The 25029-nt window shown below is 36.6% G+C and overlaps 1 protein-coding gene across 4 annotated transcripts in view; it reads left to right on the forward strand.

Annotated features, from left to right (window-relative positions):
- DOCK4 (dedicator of cytokinesis 4) overlaps window positions 1–25029 on the forward strand; it is a 253508-nt gene that overhangs the window by 152782 nt on the left and 75697 nt on the right. For all 4 annotated transcript variants that reach the window (XM_030013859.2, XM_030013862.2, XM_030013860.2 and 1 more), the window contains exons 14-23: window positions 5693–5817; window positions 7333–7495; window positions 8243–8349; window positions 9039–9195; window positions 15010–15107; window positions 15213–15296; window positions 15396–15496; window positions 16204–16285; window positions 17334–17504; window positions 18975–19167. In XM_030013859.2, the coding sequence (XP_029869719.1) occupies window positions 5693–5817; window positions 7333–7495; window positions 8243–8349; window positions 9039–9195; window positions 15010–15107; window positions 15213–15296; window positions 15396–15496; window positions 16204–16285; window positions 17334–17504; window positions 18975–19167 (1281 nt within the window). The remainder of the gene's footprint in view (window positions 1–5692; window positions 5818–7332; window positions 7496–8242; window positions 8350–9038; window positions 9196–15009; window positions 15108–15212; window positions 15297–15395; window positions 15497–16203; window positions 16286–17333; window positions 17505–18974; window positions 19168–25029) is intronic.

Genomic DNA, 25029 nt, shown 5'->3' on the forward strand with positions numbered 1-25029 from the left:
TATGAAGGAAAGGGAGCCTGCAGAGCCATCCCATAATGAAACTGTGCGGTGGAGATAATAGGATGCATTGTCATTTCCAACCTGCAAATTAGTCCTGGCTCTTTTCTCTTTACTGGTTATTTAAAATTTGTGTTTTATAGTTGGCAGGCTCAGGAAGGCTGACCTGCATTAGCTAAGTGTGTCCTCCAGCAGTCTGTCTTGTGGTTGTTTTTTTGACTTTAATTGGCCTTTTCTCCTGCTCCTTATAATTGCCTCTTTCATATAATTGATGCTGATCAGGTCTCTGTCCTCTGCTCCCGTTCAGCCCTTGGACAATTCACTGCCAGTTGGATTGAAGTCACGAAGCTTCTTATGTTTCTTCTTTGCTCAGAAACCTTGAGCTGTAATGTGCCTCATTAGCACCTACATCTGGGGCAAGAAGGGTTTGCAGTTTTTCCTCTCGCAGCCTAAAAATAGTGCTTTCAAGATATTTTTGTCAGATTAAAGCTGAAATTTATTGGCAGGACCATATGAAGAGGCAGGTACTGCCAATGCTGTGCTGTATAAATTTTGATTTAGCAACCCAGACGTTTCAATTCAGCACCTTTCACATACAGTTAAATTCACATACCAGAGTAAACATCCCTGCAGAATGTACACTGAACGCTTGTGTTGCATGGGAAAGTTAAGGCTGTATAATCATCCACATCACTGCAGTCTCATCATGTGTGATTGAGATTCAATTCTATAGGCGTGTTTTCAAATGGTAATTAAAATCCGATGTACTGTACTGTTTAATATGTGTCTTTCTTGTTTCCTTGCGAATTCCTCACATTTGGTCAAGTATAAGACTGTAAAAATCTCAGTACAGATACACCTAGGTGAGATTTGAGTCATGCAGATACTTTAGCTGAAGATACCATTTGTACTAACCGAAGTCTACCTCAGATCTCAGATATTCAGCAGGACTTTGCCTTTCAGTGCTACTTATGGCTGTAATTGCCCGTCTTAGTGAAAAGGTGATGATTTAATAGGTCAGAATTATCTGTCTGGTATACTTGTTAAGGCAAAGATCCCATAGAAAAATCGTGCAAGTTCTTGTAATCAAATGTGTAATTATAGTTGCCATAAATTAAAAAGATCAGTTAAAAAATATAGATAAATTCAATAATTTGCTGATGTTTAAATACTTTATAGAGGAAGTTGGAATTGTTTTTACTGGAAGAGGGGCTACAAAAGAATGCCTGAACTTAATTTTAGATAGACAATCTCAATTTTTGGAGAGAGAATTTCTGTTAAGGAAGATTGAAGCAATGCCTTTTCTACACTAGGAAGTAAAAGTGATTAAGATATCTCCAGAGCAATATGTTAGGAGTGAAATAATTTTTAAAATTTGGATCCAAATATATTTGTCAAAGTTTTTATTATAGTTTTCTTTCCTTTTTCCTTTCCAGAGTGAAGTTTACTTTCCAAATCCATTTTCATTTTACTGTCAGCTATTTTCTGATAAGGCTTTGTGCTTAATTTTTACAACCCCATTGACTTTTTGATTTTATGAGCTTTTACTTGTAATATATGTTCATACAAATATGGTGCTAAAGATTTGTGAGGAGCATGGTTTTAAAGTTCTTAATGTTCCAGTACACTTACCTGAACTGCGCAAGTTCAATATAGTTGGTTTTCTGACACTTTGGTAGCAAGTAGTGATCTTTTTTAAACCAAAAGTGAAATATGTGTGCATACAAATCCAGACAGAAGGTCAAATTTAAACTAAAACGTACATTTTTGTAAAGATTATAAAATGTCAGATATGCTATATACTTTGAGAAAAGGAAGCTGCTGCTGTATCTGCTTGATGCAGACTGTACCCTTTATATATAGCCCATAGTTTACAATTTTGGATTAATTTTATAGTCTCTTTCAGTTATCTCCCTTCTGTTTTTCTATCCATTTCCATATAAAACATCGTTATTCCTTGTATAGCGTGAGAGGCTTTGTCTCCTCTTAGATTTAATTTGCCTTGCATGATAATGGAGAAAATCTGGCATTTTCTTTCAATAACATCTAGATTTGCTCTGAGACATTGAAAACAATAGAGCTTTGTGAATGGATGTAGATCAGGTGTCCTGGTTTCAGCTGGGATAGAGTTAATTGTCTTCATGGTAGCTGGTACGGTGCTGTGTTTTGAGCTCAGTATGAGAAGAATGTTGATAACACACTGATGTTTTCAGTTGTTGCTCAGTAGTGTTTAGACTAATGTCAAGGATTTTTCAGCTTTTGATGCCCAGCCAGCAAGAAAGCTGGAGGGGCACGAGAAGTTGGCACAGGACACAGCCAGGGCAGCTGACCCAAACTGGCCAACGGGATATTCCAGACCATGTGACATCATGTCCAGTATATAAACTGGGGGGAGTGGGGGCTGAGGAGTCACCGCTTGGTGACTAACTGGGCATTGATTGGCGGGTGGTGAGCAATTGCACTGCGCATCATTTGTATATTCCAATCCTTTTATCTTTACTGCTGTCACTTTATTAGTGTTGCCATTATCATTATTAGTTTCTTCTTTTTATATTCTATGAAACCATTTTTATCTCAACCCGTGAGTTTTACTTCTATTCCTGATTTTCTCCCCATTCCACTGGGTCGGGGGGGGGGCGGGGTATGAGTAAGCAGCTACGTGGTGCTTAGTTGCTGGCTGGGGTTAAACCACAACGTGAGGACAAAATTCATCTGAACTGTCCTCTCATGACACTGATTACAAGCTCTGCCAATGTTCTGTAAGAGGAGAATAGGACAATATTTGTGAAAGTACATCCTACTCCTGTGTCTTTTTTCCCTGTGATTTGATTTCTTCTAGCAGTTAAAAAGATGAAACTCAATGGGTTTGGATTTTTTTAAAAACCTTAAAATGCAGACACTATTTCTGAAAGCCTGCTTAACTTCTGTGAAGCTGTGGTTACTTCTTTTAGAAATGCTTTATTGGTTTTGCATAGAAACATAGAATGGTTTGGGTTGGAAGGGACCTTTAAAGATCATCTTGTTCTTTAAAAATCATCATCCCTGTCCCCTTCCCATGGGCAGGGACATCTTTCACTAGACAGGTTGCTCAAAGGCACATCCAGCCTGACCTTGAACAATTCCAATGATAGGGCATCCACAAATTCCCTGGGCAACCTGTTCCACTGTCATATTCGTTTGCATTTAAATCTTGTATGGTTTACTCTATTTAAAAAGGAAAAAAGATGGTTTTCACTGAGTTTCATCTGGGCTAGGTCATGAAATTTGTGGTGGAAATGGTTATTCGGTTATGTTTCTGTGAAGACCCCATGGAAAATTGAAATAATTCCTCGCTGATAAATGAAAATAATGATTGAATGTAGCACAAATGCATGTAGAATTCAAGTTAATATTTAAAGAGAAATTGCTGCAACTATAAGTTGTTTGCTAAAATCAGTTATATAACAAAGATTCTCTTTTTGATTACTGTGTGTTATCATTTTTTCTGAAAGTAAAACTCTTGAAAGTGACAAACTGCCAGCACTAACTAGAACCGATCCTAGTATAAGCATATGCTAAGCAAGGGCCCAACATAATGCATGCTCTTTGGTAACCATACTGTACTAGCTTCTAAAACTTTTATAATAAAATATTACTGCAATGTGGAAATAATCAGAATCTAGTGGTTTTAAGGATAATTTTGTGACTTGAGTAAACATTAGAACAGTTTTACTGATTCAGACCAAGGGCCCATCTAGCCCAGTGTTGTAAACAGACACCTAAAGAAGAGTAAGAACTGAACATGCATATATGCATGTATGGTAATTATCCCCTGATGCTCTCCCAGCCTCCAGCTATTTTCAACTCAAGAGATTTCCTGAGCTGATTGTGATCATCTGTTTCATATCCTTTAATGGATCTTCCTTCCATGACTTCTCCATTCTTACCTTGAACCCTTATACATTTCCCACATTCACAATATCCTTTGGAAAGGTTTCGGTTTGTGTTTGGTTTTTGTTTTGGGGTTGCTATTGTGTTAGGTGGTTTGGGTTTTTGGAGGGTTGTGGTGGTTTGTTTTGGGGTTTTTTTTGTTTCTTGGGGTTTTTTTTGGGGGGGGGGGGGGCGTTGTTTGGGTTTGGGGTTTTTTTGTTTGTTTTTTTTAACAAGTTTTGCTGTCCATTACCTGAATAACCACCACCTTTTTCTTATTTTGAACCTGGTTCCCACCAGGAACCAGAGATTGATTCAATGATTGCACATACTTACTAGTAATTCAGATTGCACATACTTACTAGTAATTCAGATTGCACATACTTACTAGTAATTCAGCTTTTTCATCCTTGACTTCACACAAAACTCTTAAGTGAATACCATCTGGTCCTAATATTTGTTTCTGTTCATTCTGTCTAGCTGTATTCTAGCCTCTGTCTATAGTTGTTTCAGAAGATAATTGATAATAAGGTAATACAATAGCAGATTCCCCCCCCCCTTTTTTATGGGCATGGTTCTTGAGGGCTTGATAATATAGCAGTTTCTTCTTTTACCTTTTTTTTTTTCCATTGGGCAACGGTTTAGATTGTGCTTTGGAGGAATCATTTAATTATTTTGCGTACGGTGATGGAGTAGTGTTATGAAAATCTTAGAAAATCGTAGCAAGACCATTGTTTCTGGTACTTACAAATCACTGGAGAGTTGCATGCAGTAAAATAAATGCAAGAAATGTGAAACATGAGAGTATCCTGGAAAGTTCAAGCAGGTCAAATTCTGCTTGCACATTAAAATGAAGGTGGAAACTGTAGATGTGCTAATTGTTTACCAGTTACATATATTTTAATTAATTTTACCCACAGTACAAGTATATCCATCTTATGTTTGACGTTTAAGTGGTACAACTATAAATACACAAAACTGTCATACTTGATTTCTTTTCACCAATGCTCAGTGAAAATCTACTTTAATAAAAGAGGATATTCCCATTATGCTAAACTTGCATTTCACTAGATGAAAGCATATATTTTCAATTTCTTTTTCTATCAAATCTAGAAATTAGAATTTTAGAAGATGCTCCTAATTATGATGCTGATTGTCCTTCATTTTTCTATGTTTCACAAGGAAAGTCCAGTTGTTTCCAAGTAGTTCTGGTAATGTTTGTCCAGGGCCAGATTAGTTTATACTTTTTAGAAATAGATTTAGCATCTTCAAACAGAGCAGGGCCTTCCCTACCATGCCACTCCAGTCACCACCAGTACTGCTGCTCCCCCCATCCCACCCCCGGGAACTGCCAACCAATCTTTATTTCTTTCATCAACTATAAACTTTGTGGTTTGTGTCAACTGAAACTAGAATAAAATTACCATTGATCTCATCCAGAAGATCTAGTTATGATCTGACAGAATACTTAGCATGTTACTGTATGAACGTGCAAAGAATTTCAATTTAAATATGCTAGCAGTATTTAATAACTTGTATGTACTGTGTAACACTTAGGTAGTGCCTGTATTGGATTTGTAGTTTGAGAGGGATGAAGCTTTGTTGGTTTTCTTGGATTATGAAAATAATTGTTTTTATTTAAAATCCAAAAATACTGATAAATTGTGGGTGTGATACTATCCCTTGTTTGGAAGAGAAGATGAAAGTCTGCTAAAGTACTAAAAGCAAAAAGTAAGCAAGTTGAACTGACTTTTGTACACTTTGTGTTTGGTTTGGTTTTTTGTAGGTGAAATGAGGAATGATTTATATATCACTGTAGAAAGAGGAGAATTTGAGAAAGGAGGGAAAAGTGTGGCCAGAAATGTGGAAGTGACAATGCATGTCGTGGACAGCAGTGGTCAGATTTTAAAGGTATCTTTGTTTTATGTTTTTCCTTGCTGTAGTTAATTTTGATACACTTTTCCAGATTTAAATAATCTTTTGTGGCATTGTTTGAAGAGTACAAAATTGCTTGGGAAAGGTCATGTTTATCTTTTGCTGTCTTTAGATATTCAAAGTATTTCCACTTTGCTTAAAACCTTTATAAAATGCATGTTTGTTTTATTTCTGTGATCAATTACGTGATTCAGATAAACACCTACAATTGCCAGCCAAATAACTAATGATTCCACTAAGATGCTGCAAAATGTTGAAGCAAGATCGAGTTTTGGAGAATTTTTTATTTCATAATACCTCTTCTTAGTAGGCATACATTTCCTCATGTTACACAGAACGTTTCGATCATTTTCAATTTTTTTGTCTGATTTTAATAAATCAGAGATCCTTGATGCAGAAGTCACCACCGTGTATCAATAAAAGAATAAATTAATGTTCCTTCTTTTCTTCAGATTTGATTGCATGCTACTGGTGATAGCTTACAAACAGGCACTGTTTCATATTTAGTTATTAATGGATGACTGTTTTTTATATTTTTTTTTTCTGTACCAAAAGATTTCTGTTCACCTTCAATGTTTTTGATACATATTTAGCATCATTTTTTTTCCTTTTACTTGAAAGTACTTTTTTCACATATTCAGCCTGATCTTGAGGGCTGTGGAGTGACAAAACGAAGAAAGGCTGACACAAATAGTCTGGTGCAAATTGTATATGTGAAGTGAGATTGTGCATATAAATGCATGGCATGCAGTGTATGTATGTTTATATATATACACACATAAACATACATACATAAGAGTGTGTGTGTATAAGTACCTTTTGTATATATGTGCACATTAAAAGAAAAGAATATTGAGATGCAAAGGTGATCCCTTATAATAACTGAGGAGAAAAGCTACAGTTTACCTTTCCCACAGAGAATTAATAGGTATCCCCAAGTCAGGACTTGGACAAATCCGTTTGCCTACTTTGCTATGGAGAGACCATCATGGGTTTTACAAAGGCAATGACACTTTGCTTCTTCCTAATCAGGGAATCTAGATTTCTTTATTTTTGCGTGCTGGGACATATGACTGATAGCAGCAGGGGCTACAGGCTTGTTTCAGAGGACTGAAAATCTTGAGCCTGGGCTGTTCTTGTCTCAGTTACATTCTTGTTTGTTGCTTGGGCATAACGCTGGGTAGACCATGCTGTGTCATGGGACTCCACATCACATTTGTTGCTTAAGCCTTCCTGATCACCCAGTTCCCCCCATATAAAACTTTGATTCTCATTGGTGTGGATGATTCTTGACATTTTTTCTAATCAGCAAATATTAACGAAGCGCTACTATTTTTGTGGGGTTTAAGATATTGAGCATTGTACCACATGTGGCATTTACGATATGAATATAAATATTAAATAGTCTTCCTTGGAAGAGCAGTCCTTGATGACATCTTACCAGTGAACTGATCTATCTTCTAATCTTTAATCAAATTTTTTCTTCATTAGGATTTTATCTCATTCGGCTCTGGAGAGCCACCAGCTAGCGAGTACCATTCCTTTGTGCTTTATCATAACAATGGTCCCAGATGGGCTGAGCTGCTGAAACTTCCTATTCCCGTGGACAAATTCAGAGGAGCACACATCCGCTGTGAATTCCGGCACTGTTCCAGTAAGCGCTGTTCATGACTTCTGCCAGTCCTTTCCATTACAGCTGCAGTCAGCACATGAGTTTCCATAATACCTCAGGAAAAAGCCAGCTGCACGAACTTTCTCTGTAATGCTTTTATGACGCAGTTGCTCGGGCTTGCAACTCTACTTGTTGGAACTCAGTGCTTTGGTAAAGCCTAAATACCAGGAGAAACCAGTCTAGTTTTATTAAATAGAAATAGACAACGTTGCAGCCACAAATATAAACAGAATTTTGGGTAAACTCAAAATGCATCCACGTAAGAGACAGTGACATCTTCAGTCATATCTATAGAGGCAGATGCCCTATTTGAAAATAGAAGTGTAGCATAGCCTGAGGCTGACCTAAAATGGAGACCAGTAGGTAGAAGCTACTATAGTGGGGAAATTGTCACCAAAAAAATCCTTTTCATGTTGGACTGGCTAGGTCACATTCATTTCGGTTTCCTGGCATTCTGTATATTGCTAAGACTAAATATTTGGTGGCTTCCATTATTTGTTGTTAATAAATACCACATAAGTCCGGAATACTGCGTTCTGATTTACAGTGATATAAAAGAAACCATTACAGGAGATAATGTGCAAATCTGAAAAGAAATTTAAGATAGTTTTAGTCTGACTAGCTTCAAATAGCTGCCAGTATACGTTCTTATGTTGTATTATATCCATTTATTTTGTCTAAAATGTACAGTACTAACTTTAAATGCTGCTATTTACATATGTATTTCAGCAAAAGAAAAGGGTGAGAAGAAGTTGTTTGGCTTTTCTTTCGTGCCCCTGATGCAGGAAAATGGGAGGACTCTGCCAGATGGCACCCATGAACTCATTGTACACAAGGTAATTTGAATTAGTAATCATTAGCTGTAATGATTCCTCTGGAACATACTTTAAATGCCCAGAAACATTAGGTTGAGCAAGTCTGTATTCATTACCAAATGAGTGATAATCTTGTCACTATTAAAATATCCAAAATACCTGATTGTTTAATATTAAGCTTCCTGTTACAAACTGCAATTGAATCTAGGTATTCATTTCAGTGCACAGGTTTTACGAAGTCTTACTATTATATTACGTTGTATTTATAATGGATTTCTCAAAGGTAAGTTCAATTAAAACACACAAAGCGAACCCCATGATACCCTCTTACTGAATTGCTGAAGTTGGAAAATCAGGCAAGCTCATTTATACAGATCTACTCAATGTTATCATTTTTAGAGATACTTCAGTTTTGTGGAATTTTTGTTTCCACATTTAACAGTTATTTCTTTGTTCAGAGGATTTGATATGCTCCCAGATAAATTTTAGATTTTAACACCAAAATTTGTAGCTATGCATTTGACATAACCTGTGCAAATTTGTTAGATTTTAATGTCAGATATGAAGCTATGATCCAAAAACAAAGTTGCAACCGGCATAGTGAAAACTCTTCCATTTCTGGAAGAGAAACAATAAGAAGTCATACAATTTAGGGATTTGGTCCTTTGTTTTTATGCAGTACAGTTATTTTAACTGGTTTGTTTTCACAGTGTGAAGAAAACACAAACCTTCAGGATTCTGGTCGCTACCTCAAACTCCCCTTTTCAAAGGGACTTTTCCTAGGAAACAACAGCCAAGCAGTAAAAACCACTAAAGAGTCCTTCTGGATTACGTCCTTTCTCTGCTCCACTAAGCTCACACAAAATGGTAGGATATGTTGATTATTTAAAACATGATGAATTCAAATGAATGTGATAGCTAGCCTTTTCCGTGCCAAGCAAGCATGGATGTACTCAAAAATAGCTTATGTTCTATCCATTTTACAAACTGGTTTTCTTCATAATTTTTTTATATCCAGATGGCAACCAATGCAGCATGATAAACCACTGATTTAAGTAGTTCAAGAATGCTTTTTAGATTAACATGATATTGGAATCAAATGCAGCACTCTTGGAATCAACTATCAAAACCCAGCTGCTTTACAAAACCTCTTAATCTGTTTGTTGTAGAGTTTTTATGAAATACTTATTGTAGGCTTTAGGCTGTGGCAGTTTGGTTTTAATTAGGCACATACTGCTTTTTTGTTGTATCACTTCTCTTCCTTTAAGCCAACAAACATTTACTACTACTTAAACAATCTTATACACTGGATATAAGGAGCAGCAGATAGAAATAGATGTGTTTGCACTCTTTACCGTTGCTCTGTATAAAATTCTGAAGATTCTTGTTTATTTGCCATATCAACTACAGTTTGTAACTGAAGCAGCTTTCCACAAATTTCTCCATATTGTGTATTTGCTTGGTAACATGTTTCTGCCATTCTTTGGTATACCCAGTTTTATATTATTTTTTCTAAGCTGTTTATCACAGTTTTAAGATCTTGCTTAGCTCTCTCTTGTGTGTGAATGACTGTCTTTACCCTTCTTATATGTATGATGATAAAATTGCTAATTGCTTGCAAATTGATTATAGGTGTTTAATAACAACTAGAGCAGCTTTTAAAATTGAAATAACCATCTTAATTTTCACTACTTAGTAGCAAGTGTCCAAAATAGAACTATGTGCAAATAATAAGTGGTCTGTTTCACTGTGCACATCCATTCGGTATTCTCATAGCAATTAGCCTCAAAGTAATAAAAGTTAGCCAATAGAAGATTTTCCCAAAGGTTGCTAATAGGCAATCAGAGACTAAATTTGCTTCAGTTAAAGACCTTGATTTAGGAAATCACATGAATCTACTGGTACTTACACATGCATGAAAGTGCTGCCCGGAACTTAAGTGTCTCACTGATAAATAGTTGCACTATTGTATGGGGTTATAATACTAACTTATGTTCACAGTACAGGAGTTATTTTTTACTTAATGTAAATAGATGTGTGACATAGGGCATAAAATTTCCTTTTTTTTTTTTTTAAACCATATTCTGAGTAAGAGGGTGTAGAATATCTGAATAATATTGATCCCCTTTTCAGCTCTGAAAGAGTTAACAATTATTTCAGCAGTACTTCAGAGGGTGGAAATATTTTCAATAGACAGGCTCATATTTTCTCCAAGGATCTTCTTTGGGAAGTTCATCTTGGTGAGTTTCCAAATCCCCGTTCTTTTAAACAAAAATTTGCCAAAACCTATTGCATGCTCAGAAAATGAACATAGAGCAAAGCATGTGGATATTTGGTCATGTGAGCATTACTTCAGTTATCCCTGAGAGAATGTAGCATATTTATTAAAAAATACAGGATTAAAAAGATCCATGTATTTACTTTTTTAGTAAACATTTATATTGTTTTTTTTGAAAATTGCTGATTATTTTTTAATCTGTTTTTAAGTTTGGAGATTTTTCTGAAGTTCTCAGAGATCTGTCTGTGTCCTACAAACAATGTCCAGCTTGGAAATGAATTGAAAATTATGCTATTGGTCTGGCCATGGGGTGGGTGAGGACCCCAAACCCAAACTTGTAAAGGGTGTGACTGAATTAGGCCACAGCTTTACTAGCTTGCTGGGAAATTTTACTCAGCTGTCATTCTCTCATTGATTGTTCCCACATGCCATCAGCTCTCATGCATATTAAAATTATGGGGACTGGGGGAAGGAGGCTGATTCCCACTTGTTGGGTTCCATAACTTCCTTACCCTGGGTACTTTGGAGGGGTTTTTAGGATTACTTCCAAATAATTTTCGGAGACCTTCTAACCAGGAGAGTCTGTGCGTTCATCAACATATCTCATAAGAACGCATCCTTATCTAATCTGTCTGCTAGTTAGCTTGTCCTTAGCTTGACTTTTAATCCTGCATAGTTAATCAGTTAATGTTAGCAAAAAAGTATACCAGCTTTTATATATTACATTCTTAGCTGGGTAGTTATATTTCATTATCCTAAAAAAACCCAAAAGAGTGAGAGAGAACATAGTATTTTTCTACTGAGTAGTTATCAATACGGTCTTACTTAGTTTTTGACATATAGAGGGATCTCTGCCTGCCAGAGACTCAGGATCCATCCAGCAAGTCGGAATATTTTAGCAAGTTGGCATCCACCCATTTCTCAGCACTGATCAGCACATCCCCAGTGAGCAGCTGTTCATCAGCAGAGCAACATGCCATGCAGCATGTCTATTGCAAGGCAGAGGTGTGATCCACCTATCTGCGTTTAAAAAAAAGCCAAACTGGTGATTAATAAAACAAAACTATCAGGGTGCAGCTTTCCAGAGTGACCCTAGTTTGGAGGGAGTGTTGGAAACCACAGAAGCAACCTGTTGGAAGAGGAATGCAGACTGCCAGTTCTGGAAGTCGGCTTTTTCCTTCTGAAGTGCGGTAGTGCTACACCAGGCCAAATCCTGATGTCTTAGGATTTATCTTAGGATTTATAGAAGAGAGATGGAAAGATCATCCCAAACCACTTCCTTATATACATGATTCTAAACCTTTTATTAAACCTAGCACTTTGGATTTAAATTACGGACTTTGAGAAGGGAAGTGTTTTTGGTAGGAATGGTAGGTCAGGTGTAGCCTATTTTAAATGTACAAATCAGATCACAATTAAGAGAAGGCATTGGAAATGTTTTTCTTCTTCAGCAAAATTTATCATCAGCATTGACTTTTTCCCTTTTCCAAAACTATGTTTTCCTTGGGGGCCTAATTTTGGGGACAATTTTATATTTTCATTTCTCTTAATACATGACACATTGCTATCCCTTTCCCTTGTGATTCATGTGTCAGATTTTCTATTCGTGTCATTTATGCTTGGGCTATTCGCTAATGTTATCTCAGCAATGTCTTTCCTCCTTAGCATTTCCCTTGAAATAAGTGCTTTGAAGTGAGTGTCTTACATTTGCTTTCTCTTTCTTTTTTAATCTGCCAACAAATCCCTAATATTGAGTGTCAACTATCTTCCACCAAGTTCCTCCAGCAAACCTGTAAAGAAATGTTTTTCTTGCTATGAACTGACAGCTTCAGCTAGTCTCACTATTCCTCAACTTAAGTTGAGGCTTAAACAGAATAAGGTGTAGAAGTCCATTTAATTATCCGAAAGATAAATGCAGTTCACTGGATTTGTGATGCTTGTTTCTTGAAAATTCCTAACAGAAGGAATAATAAGACCTATCATTTGTCCTTTATCTTTGGGATGTGTGTCTGATGCACATGTGGGACCCTTCAGCATTCTTAGTGCAACTCAAGGATCTCTTTTAAGCCAAACCATTCCATACTAGCACACTGTGAAGCTAAACAAAAAAGAAGCATATAAATGCATAAAAACAATTTGTGCCCACCAAAATCAATTAAGGCAACAAAATATTAGTGGAATAGAGTGTAGGGTGTTTGCCATTAACACCTCTGGCAAGATTTGAATATAGCTGAAGATTTATTTAATGTTATTAAAGACAGAAATATTACTTTATTTCTTGTTGTGGGGGAGAGGAGCTTTCCTGGAGCAAACTGGGAAAGAAATGGGAAAGACAGGTGTGGCTCAAATGTTACTGGAGTGTGAAAACAGTCTGTGGTAGAAAGCACCCAAATAGTTGCTGAACCAAGAGGAAAACTTGCTATTAGCTTCTTAGTTTCGTGAGTACTGAGAACAATTCAGAAGAACTGGATCTTTCTAAGACAATGCTGGACAGTGATCAACGAGACAGTAGTTCAGCTTAAACCGATGGAACAGCTGGATGGTGGTTAAAGTTTTCTGCTTCAAACGGCCAGGCTCTGAGAAATTCTGAAAAGTCGGTTGGTGAGACCTGGAAGTAGTAAATTTGAATGTAAAGGAGCTTTGGTATTTATTTAATTTAACGGTTCAAAAATGTGTGGAACTCTTACTGAACACAACTTGAGTAGAGTGCTGCAGACCTGGGCAAGTGAGTCACGGACAGAAAATGTGAGAAGTAAGCAATAGAAGGGAGAAAAATAAAAGCAACGTGTCAGAGTTCAGCAAGGGTCAGGATCAAGTGAAAACTGCTGAAAAGCCAAGCCAAGCTTGTAAAGCTCTATTTTAGGATATTGAATTGTATGGGACATGAAGTTCCCAATCTCATAGCAAGGTGGTTTTTTTTAGTACATTTCTGAAGCTGAAAGCAATAACATATGACAAAAGAGTAATAAATATAGTACTTGCATTTAAGACAGGTAGAAGAACAGATATGTTAACTGGGCCATCACCCTCTGATGAATTTTATGCAAGTATTTGCAAGAAATCGTGGATGAAAAAATGGACAATTAGCTAAATGGAATGTGCTGTAAGATGAGTTTATCGAAGGCATATCATGCCAGCATAAACTTCTTAATCTTTCTTTTCAAAGTTGTTTGGTTTTTTTTATTGTTGTTATTCAGAGGAAACACAGCAGATCTAAACCATCTGGACCTCAACAACACACCGCATGGGAAATTAGAAAAGATACAGATTAGAATAAGAATTTTAAAACTGGTAACTAAAGGCTAAAAGGGAACTAGCAGGTTGCACTGTAATGGAGGGAATTTCCTTCCCGAGTGGAAGGAAAATACTACTAGATCTGAAGAATTAGGCCTGGGATTGCTGTCTTTTGAAGGGGTGGAAGGGGGTGGGGATGGGAGTTACTTCACTAAAACCTGAGACACTAAAAAGCCTGTTAATGAAATTTGTTGCTAATATGTAGTTGAAAGGGCTCATCAGTTGAGAGGACAAAATCAAAATACGATACAGGCAAAGCAAGGTAACTTTGATTTAAATAGTTAATAAGAAAGAGTAGAAATTAGATCAAACCTAATGGTACAAAAGGCAGGATCATACCCTAATGGAGACTCTTGGGGATTCTGCTGTAGCCACGGAGGTGAAGGGTAGTAAACAGGAGAAAGACCTATTTGTGTCAGCAATATGACGTATCTAAAAAACCCGCCAAATTCTAGATCATATATGTCAGTTGACTACAGCAGACATATGAACTTGTTAATGATACAGAAAACAGTGATGTAATCTCATCTGTAATGTAGTTACCATTTTGGTTAAGAAAGCTGAGAGGATGAATTAAAACTGGAGGAAGTGTGAAGACGCTCAGGTATGTTTTAGCTCAGAAGAGTTCATCTTCCAGAAGACATTGTGTTGCTTTATTAATAAAGCAGGATCCTAGAGGCATTGCGTTTGTTCTCTAAAAAGATATAGGACGATGAGAATTTTAAATATATTCAAACTAGTAATTAGGAGACTATTTCTAGCTGTCAGAGCACAGCTCTGGAAGGCATACTTCAATGGGATGGGAGACAGCAAAATAATTACTTTTCTTAAGATGGTAGTTGACAAATATCTGAACAAGATTGCATGATACAGTTGCCACAGGAGACTGATTTTAGTGACCCAGTACCACGTTGTTATGTTTCTATTGATGGAGCAATTATGGGATGGAATGAAAATTCATTGTTGGGGAGATCATATTATAGCAAATCTCAAGATGTTTTCTTTTGTTTTAGTGATGCCAAGTTTTGCTGAGTGGACTGTAATAGCAGAATTTAAAATCTGACATGCTGCTTTGCTTCCAACTTTAATCTTGCATTTTGTTTTTGCAGGAGATATGCTTGACCTTCTGAAATGGAGAACCCACCCAGACAAAATTGCAGGCTGCCTCTCAAAATTAAAAGAAATTGATGGTTCAGAAATAGTGAAGGTATATAGCTTTCTATCCTTTTAGATAATATGAGGGAAATAATGTATTTGCATGTCACAAAAATACCTACTTAATAACAAACTGTCTCTTATTCTCTCCAATCAGTTTCTTCAAGATACACTAGACACTTTATTTGGGATTTTAGATGAAAACTCTCAAAAATATGGATCAAAAGTATTTGATTGTTTGGTAAGTTTAATTTTGTGATGACACTTAATGCTATTTAAGAACTAAGTAAAAAAAAAAAAACGAAACAACTTTTTTTTTTTTTTTCCCCCTCACATTTAGGTTCACATAATAAATTTGCTGCAGGACAGCAAGTTTCACCACTTTAAGCCAGTAATGGACACTTACATTGAAAGTCATTTTGCAGGAGCACTTGCATACAGGTGAAGTCTGTACTTTTTCTATCTGATTTGAATACTGACAGTTATTGATAAACTAAGCAGAATCAATCATTAGGTTAGACTAAATGGTATCATTAGAAATTAAATACAATGCTTGTATGAATGCCCAGATTTAGGCCATTAAGTTACCAGAAAGATTACTTGCTAATGCTCTAACGTTGGCTTCACTTTTAAATCTTTTTCTTCAGTGGATTTCTTTATTTGAATTACTTTGAAAAACATAGGAGCCTTAACATCATCCAGCTGCAACTGTGTTCACTGGCTGTGTAGAGCAGTGCACTAATAAGTATCGCTTATTCTGATGTACTCTCTGTATTTATTTGCTACCTAAACTTCCATTAGAACCAATGCAGCTTAATGAGACCACAAACCACTGCACGGAATAGCAGGGGTGGTGCGTGCTGGCAGGGACTCTTCTGGCTTAACTGATCTTGTGTATCCCTGTCAAAATCATTCTACTGCATATGTCATGCTGGTATTGTTTCCTGTTCATCAGAGACCTACTAGGTGCCTTTCAGCAGACTGAAAACTAAGTGTAATATTGGGCCTGTAGTGATTAGTGAAATCTAGTTGTATATATTTTAGTTTGTCAGTATTTGTCATATGACAGCTAATGGTTTGCATTTTATGTGCAAAGTTAACCCTTCTCCCACTTCTGTGTTGTAATACTTTCTGATGTGCAATTCTAGAGATCTTATAAAAGTACTGAAGTGGCATATTGATCGAGTCACCGAAGTGGAGCTGCACGAGCACATACAGGAAGTACTAAAGGTAATAAAAATCATCGAAGGCAATTATATATTTGAATGATGTATTCATACGGTACCAACAGGTTTAACTTGGGAAACAAAGCAGAGTATATATAAAAGATGGAATGGTAGTACCAATTCTAGGGAGCTGCAGACTTTTTCAGTGCAGTCAGTTTATTCATCGTTCTCTTTTGTCACTAAGTTGATCAATGGAGCTTACTACCACTAGACTCTGGAGCTGTATGTTCCTTACTGAATGAGGATATACATGAGTAGGAGTTAGATATAAGAAATCAAATACAGATTGCATTGATGGTATTAACATCTGTTACATAACTGAATCTAAATGGCAGACATACATGCTGACTTAATGGTTCAATCCTGACCCTGGGGAATTCTACTGAAAATGGTGGTTTTGGTTGCTCTTGCCCCGTTTTGTACCATCAACAGAGCACAGCGTGGAGTCAGGCTGAATTGTACAACACAATAATCCCATTTGGCAGTATTGTTTGGTGCTACAGTCTGGAAATAAAGTATCAACATGGTACCCTTCTGTGCTTTTCTATGCTGCTGTTTACTTAGGTGTCTTGCTAATAAGAAAGGGCTGTATTTTTAATTTACGTTCCAACACTTAATTTTTTTTTTTTATTATGTCATTAACAGTTGACAGGAAAAGAGCTTTTAACAGGCAGAGATATTTCATGAACAGCTCAAAAGTTTGAGCCTATTTCTTATATTGGCCTTGTATGTTTATGCAATACATGTTTCTGTAGCCAAAGACATGCAAGGGATGCGGGGGGCAGTGTTGAGATTTTGAAGTTTTCCATTTGTTAAATAAAACAAGTGTTCCCTGCTTTGTAGAGATTATGAAAGGCAAGGGAAGAGCATTTCTGAGTATATGCTTTTGAAAAGTTGTTAGTGTTTCAATAGAAAGATTTGCCAAAATTAAATAGCATGGTGTCCTGTTTCAGACCCTTGTCATTATTTGAATGATATAATCATTGTGTGTGTTCTATTTAGAGATAAGCTGGCTCGTTTTTATGAGTTATCTCTGATTTTGACATTTGTAGGCACAGGAATATATCTTTAAATATATAGTTCAGTCTCGAAGGTTATTCTCTATTGCCACTGGTGGACAAAATGAGGAGGAATTTCGCTGCTGTATTCAAGAGCTTCTTATGTCAGTACGTTTCTTCCTTTCCCAAGAAAGCAAAGGAGCTAGTGCTTTATCCCAACTACAAGTAAGTTTCCAAGCGTGCCTTGCTTATTGCCACTTTCCATGTCCAATTAGAAAATGTATGCATGTCCTTACCTATATTCCCAGGAAAGAAAACGTGTTTTTGCTAGAGCAAAATGGTATTTTCAGCTCATCCTCATACCTTTTGTCCTATAGTGGGAAATTTTTGTACCAGCAGCTTCTAAATATGCTTGGCATAGATAATCCTAAATCTAATATTTAATTTTGAATTATAATTATATTATAATTATAATACTTATATTGCTGGATGCAAATAGTCATTTTTCTGTTTGGGGTGTTTTACAGCTTAGTTTAACCCCATTGGAACTGAAGAATTTGAGCCATACAACAGACTATCTGAATTTGCATGCTTTACAGAAAACTTTTAAGTCTTAATGAACTGTATGTTTTAATACTCAGCTGGTATCTTCATTTCAGTTGAGACTACTAAAATTAACTAGTGCTAAAGCGCAGAGGCAAAACCCACAGGAGACAGCTCTCTACGTTAAGTGCCATAGATTTACCAACTTCTACAGCTCATAGATATATTGTCCTCCTCCCCTGTTTCTGTAACCAAAGGAGTTTAAGACCTGTTAAGAATTATTAATTTCTTAAGCTCTGTAGAAAATTGTTCTTCCAAGAAAACAGCAAATCAGAGAGAACAGAGTACAGAGGTGGTTCTTCCATCTCATATCATGTAAGCAGGTGGAGTGAAAAGTTAATAGCAAAATTATATAAACAACCACATTTGGAATTCTTCAGTATCTTTAACCTTGTACGTCATATGTTCTGACACCAGTGTGAAGAAGGTCTGAGGTATGAGTAGCTTTTCGTAATCAGCAAGATTCGGTGAGGAAGGAAGGAATGTCAGTTCTCACTTCCTTTCTTTGGCATTCCCCTTCTTTCTTTTCAGTGTTTTGCTTGCATACTCATTAAAATCACCAATGAATTTCTAACCCTATTTTAGGATTGTTGAAGTGAACCAAGACTGCCAGTGCTGTCTCACTCCAAAATAAAAATGTTCATCATTTGAAAATGGAAGATATGGAGGTCGTTATATTATTTACCTTAAAACAAAGCAAACCAAAACAACTCCACTAAGATCTTTTTGTTCTGGTATCAGCTAGCTTCTGTTATCCTTTTAAAAATTTCCTCTTACACAGAGATTGTGAAGAATCTGTAAAGAATAAATATTTTTGTTCTAAGTTGAACTTTTTACGTTCACTTTGTCCTGGGAGAAATGAACAGTCATTAGATAATGCGTAAAGGAAAACAGTCACAAGTATAAGCCCGTTAATGAATCTGCAGATATTTCGTCTGAAAATAAGACCATTTTTAAAGCTACTAACTACACTTGAAATGTAAAACCAGGCATTTTTCTACAGTTACTTCAATTTCTATAGTTATTTAAATTTTATAAATGTCAAAACTATACTGCAATATCTGACTGTCCGTTTTTGCCCTTTTCCTCTAGGCTGTGTTTCTCAGCTCATTCCCATCGGTGTACTCTGAACTTTTGAAGCTCTTTGATGTAAGAGAAGTGGCAAATTTGGTTCACGATGCTCTGGGCAGCTTGCCAACAGTCATGCATGGGGATGAGTCCCTTCAAGCTGTTAAACTGCAGAGTATTGGGAAAACTGTAGAGAGTCACCTGTACACGAACCCAGGTAAGGTTACCCTGGGCTGCCTGCAGATGCGGAACTCAAATTGTGTGCTTGGTACACAGGCTAGCAGGTGCTGAAGGGAATAGCGTTGCTCAGAGTAGTGCTTCCTAAGGAACAATTCTTGAAGCACTGCTTTGTAAGAGCTGCTCACTTCCAAGAATACAGTTGGTTAAATTTAGTGGTTTGTTTTTCAGAGACGGAGAATCTTAAAATATAGTTTTATTTTGACCTACTGCTGGCAATATGTCTGTGAAGGAAGTTTGCCGTATACTTCTTAAGTAATTACAAAGGAAAAAGTTTTACTGAATTGATTTATTTTTTTCATTTTTTTTTTTTCTCCTTTGGGGGCAGTTCAGCAAACAGATTGTCACTTATCCATTAAGTCTTATTTGTGTAACTCTTGCTAGTTCAGCACTTTTGATCCTCCATTTCTTAATGTAGCATGAAAAGGCTACACAAATGCAAGTGATACTTGGTGCATAAATTATATAACAGCATAGTTATTTGCTTTGCATGAGAAAAACTGCTGTACAGTGGTGAGCCTGACATTCCTTTTTTCTATTCTAAGTGAAACCCATAGAAGTGACCAAATACTAAATTTGAGATGAACTAATTTCAAAAGAAAAGAATTAAAATAAAGAGATTTCACAATTTCTAATAAGTGTTAATTTACTCACCAAAAGCCCTCTTGAGAGCTGTTTGGGTATTGGCTGATGGAGTTCAGTAGAAAAAGTAACTTTTACCATGTGAGGCAATCAAGATAAACACGTTACAATGATGAAGACTCTGCAAAACCCACCAGGATATGCTTAAATATTTTGAGATGCTGCAAAACAAAGGAAGAGATCTTAGAACATTTTTTTTTTTTTTAAATGCTTTCAGTGATAGTACTTTAAAAGTATGAGCTCAAAGACATGGGAAAGAAGTATTGGATCCTGGCTACTTGGCTTCATTGTGTTTGCAAAAACAGCTTACCCTTCCCCTTGTGAGCCTCCGCGGCGATCCCTTCCAGAACAGTTAGCTCGCCCTACAGCTGATTGGTCAGACCTTTGATACTCTGCGTAGATGATGACATATTCATGGAGCAATCTTAAGGATGTTCTAACTTTTTTTTTTCATTTTCCAAACTACTTAGGGACCAGGTAGCAGCATTTCCATTTTCCTCCCATTATCTCGGTTAGGTCAGCCTAACCACAAGATCCAAATGAATGAATATAATTAAAGAGAGTTATTTAATGCCACGTAAGGGACTCTTGGGGACTTTCTCGGAACTGTAAATCTACTTTCAGCTGTATGACAATTGTTTTTCGTTTGCTTCCTTCTGTAAAAGTGTTAGTTTTTTATTCAAATCCAGTTTCACTATTAAGAAGTCATATGAGTTGGTTTGGCTATAAAAGCAATGAAAACTACATGTAAAATTTTACATGGAGTGCGGGTACATCAGGCAGTAATATAAGCTCCCAGTGTCCATGATAGGAAGCTCAGGCAAACACTCGTACAGTATCATTTCAGTCATCATTAAGTTGAAGGGTCTTGTGGAGATCAGCATCTTGGTGTGTTTGCCCTTAATGTTTTCTCTCTTTAAAATATAAAGATATAAGTAGACTTTCCCTCAGTCAGTCCCTAGAAGGAAGTCCTTTTAAAATCCTCTTGAGAAAATAAATATTGTGCTAGACTATGTTAATGTACAGAGTAAACTGTACATCCTAATGTGAAGTTGAGGCTTGCTGTTGTGAAAATAACTGATTTCTGTCTCCCAGATGAAGATGATGAATGCGGCAGGCTGGGGGGCTAGCTATCACATTGGAACTATGAAATAACTATTTATGCAAACAACTAAAAATGAGGAGGGCACTTCTTAGGTAACATTTTCTGTTATCTGGAGCTTGCTTGGAAACAAGTGAGAGTAGTTTAGTGTGGGAGTTTTACACATTTTGTGCTGCAAGGGCCTGAACAACTAACACATTAGCTCCCACTGCTGCAGTAATCAACAGATACTAAAGCTATGCTTTCACTAAAATTGGGAGATATATTTGGTATCTTGTTGAAAAGAGAAACATCATACATACAGAGGCTGATTTAAGGTGCCCAAGCACAGATATTTAGTACAATATCAGATGTATTCGATGCATCTGGTCTCTGCCTGCCTCTCTAGAGGATGCAGGTTATAAATTGTGTTTACTGATCATGTGTGGATAGGATGTCTGAGATGGTTCTGTACTGAGGCTTTGGTATAGCTTGCTTAGAACCTTTTTCTATTTCAGTGATTTTAAACTTCAGCTCTTCCTATAGGTAACAACTACAGAGATGTTAAAAAGTGTCAACAGCAGTTATCTGCCTAGCTCTTGTGAAAATTTAGTGGGTGTTAAGGCCTTACTTTACTTCTATTTTTCCATATTTACTTCTGCATCTTTGTAGTACACTACACTGGCTGTCTAAAAAGAAACAGATGACAGTTTTCCTGCTGATAAAGACTAGCAGTATTTTTTTTCCTCTTGGCCTATCTTCCAGTCTCCTGGTATTTTGGGTGTAACTCTTTGGATGCATCCCTGTTGATACTTGTAGAATGGCCAAATTGATGACCTACATATGCCTATACCCAGAAAATTTTCTACCTTTGTAATTTCTGATACAGCCGTACTCTAGCACTCTTGTTTGTTGTCTTTTTTTGCATTAAATATTATTATAGCTTGCTTTGGGGAAGAGTTAAATCTGTTTTGCTGGGAAGAGTTAAGGCCAATAACAGAGAAACATATCTTCAACCATGTCCTTCTTGACATGGTTAAACGGGAATTAGCAGAACGCCAATAATTTTTTTTTCTCTAAGGGCACTACTTTGAGCTTGCAAATTCAATAGCTGTGAAAATGTGAGGTGTGTAAATGGAATGTCTAGGTGTCTTTCTCCAAAGAGGATGAGTTTTCTTGGAGTCACTGCTGATCAAACACATCAATTACCAGAAGAGAGATTACATTAGTAGGTGAAGTCCTAAAAAAAGAAAATCCCATATTGATAAAACCTGTATCAGCCCAGTTGCAATCTGTGGTGCAACTCTTTACCACATGAAGAATGTTCTTACAAGGCAAGAAACTTTGTATCTTCCCAAAATACGAGGATTTGGACCTCTGCACAATAGTAGCTGGGTAGGACTTTTAGTGAGGCAAACTGTTCAAAACAAATAGAGGAGGGGTTTAATTCTCTGACCATTTACACTATGGATGGTATATAGGTATGATATCTATATTATGAAGCTAGTTGATTATGAAGCATCTGAGTTGATGTTTTAAAGACATCTTCGTGTGTTCATTTTATTTAATTTATTTCATATGTAAAGTTTTATGTATTTATTCTGTATCTAACTTATTTCTTATCTGCTTTTTATTGTTTTCCTTATTTTACTCTGAAACCCACTAGATTAGAAAAGTGATAATTATCTGTTTGTTTTCTTTCTGAGATTGACTGCTTTCCTCAGTCTGTCTTTGTGAGTTCATCGAAGAATTGCACCCTGTATATCACAGAAGAATGTACATGTAGGAAATGATATGCTTCAATAGTCAGTCAGAGATGGAAATCTGACACAATCAGTAAAAGTAATTTAATATCTTTGAACTGCCTCACAGAAAGGACGTTGTTACATGTTAGACTTCTTATGGTAATGAAAAAGAAGTTGTTAGGAAGTTCAGGAAAGGATACCATTAACTGATAAGGAGGCCTAGTTCTAGAAGCTAGGTATTATGATTTCCCTCTTATTCCATAATTTTTTTCAAAAGACTTTTTAATGAGACTTGTAAGATTTCTCAGTAATCACTGCAAGCTAATCGATTACTACAAAAATGCAAAAAGCCTATCATTGTTGAAATTGTTGATACAAATCCAGAATTAAATTTAGTTAAAATGCATTAAACTTTACATATTAACACAGATTTGAAAAAAAAAAAAAAGTAGTCAATTTTTTCAAGACAAAGGTTTTTACACGTTGATCCATAGTACTGCTTTCAAGTACTCCAGGATCTTTTTCAGATTAATTAGTATTTCTTAATTTGTTTTCCACAGCAATATACTATTCTTTGAAGTGTGTATGTGTGCTTCTATACATACATGTGGGGGGATGGATGTATGTATATTGCATACAAAAATTCAGCCTTTATTAGTACCTCTGTAGTGGAGAGCAGAAAATATTTTGCAAAAGCTTTGCATCTGTGGCTCTTTTTTAGGCCAAGGGAGGACTTTCTCAGCCATACCTGTATTTTCCTTCTGCACTGCGGGCAATTTTTTTCTTTCAACTGAAAACAATTCCACATAAAAGTTTTAAAACTGACTGTTCTGAGAACAGTGACATGTCCATGCAGTTACAGAGCAGGCATATGTGTTTTGTTTTGGAATTGCAGTGATAACTGTGTGTTTGGCTTAAGCATTTTCTTCTCCTGCCACCCTCAAGTCCAGTGGTTCTTCCAAACAAGGAGGTGTAAATTGAATATGTCCACATAAAACTATCAAAACCAAGAGCAACTTTCTTGTTTCTCACTGTTCAAGGAGAATGCTGTTTGTTTGTTTAAAATGTTCAATTACACTACTTCTATTTCCAAGCAGGCTGAAGTTTTGACCATCTGTTCAGATATAGTAATTGAAATGAATATCATCTTTCTGAAATTAATCTTTAAAATACACTAGAGTAAAGGAATTTTGTATGTCTGTGCAGGTGCTTTACCACTAACTGAAAAGCAAGGGAGAAAGTTGTGCTTTGGGTTAAATATTAAATGATAATGTAGCTTGCATAGGAAAGTCACAAGGATTGCCCAAAGTAGTCTCTCTTTCTAATTATGCCGATCGTGTACTTGAAAAGCTCTATGTCATGATTTTTTTCTCTCTTTCTGTAAAATATTTGTAAAGGGCAAGTATTAGTATTTTAAACAGTCAGCTAATTTGGCTTCCTGCACTGAAGAAAAATTAGGACAGTGACTGATCGCTAAGCGTTCTGATTATTGCAGCATTCCTTGCGCTCATTAATTTTTCTGTATACAGTGGCTGACATTGCAGCTGACAATTTTTAAGAAAAAGAGTAACCTGAGACAAATGTTGTACACTATGTTCTCCAAACTTTCTCACTTAGTCCTTGGTTTGGCTCAAAGGTGAATATGCCAGCTCCCCTCTTCTGTAATACCACTACATCTCTCCACGTGAACAGATCAATACAGAGAGGTATTTAGATTATGGGCTTATGAGGAATTTATCTAAAGCCATGTTATATGTGATGTTTAATTCAGTAACTGGCACTGTTCCCTCCCATGCATAGTTGCAAGTCATTGTAAGATGCTTTTTGCTATCTGTTTGGTCTCGGTAAAGCAAAGTTCGTGATAATTTTATAGGGCTTGTGCAAAAATGGGATACTTGAAGCAGTTGAATGAGGATGCTCAGTTTTGCCTGAGATGCTTCAGACTATTTCGTATATAAAGAGCTGGCTGTTTGCAAGTCGAGTGTTGCTACAGGTACATTCTCAGGTCTTCAAAATGGCGTTCATAATGCTGTACTTAGACATAAGCACAGCATAGTGGGCACCTCAGAAAAGGTACCAAATCCTGTGTGTGGTCCTCAGGAAGCTGCCTAGAGTTAACCAAGAAGAAACGCCTTGGCACAGGGCTGCTCCTGTTTTCTCCTCACCTTCTGAGCTGAGGGTTTTGAGTTGTCACTGCAAGAGAGGACCTGCTGTTCTCAGAGGGCCTATGGCCCAAAGGATAAGGCTCGCAGCAGTAATGTGTGAAAGAGCTCCTGTAACTGCTCGGTGACAGTTGTGGAGTTGAGTAGTGGTTGGAGCGTTTGTTTGGGAATGGCAGGCCAGGTTGAGTGTTCCATCAGCCTGGATTCACCTT

Source organism: Aquila chrysaetos, chromosome 5, assembly GCF_900496995.4.
Source record: "Aquila chrysaetos chrysaetos chromosome 5, bAquChr1.4, whole genome shotgun sequence".
Taxonomy (NCBI): domain Eukaryota; kingdom Metazoa; phylum Chordata; class Aves; order Accipitriformes; family Accipitridae; genus Aquila; species Aquila chrysaetos.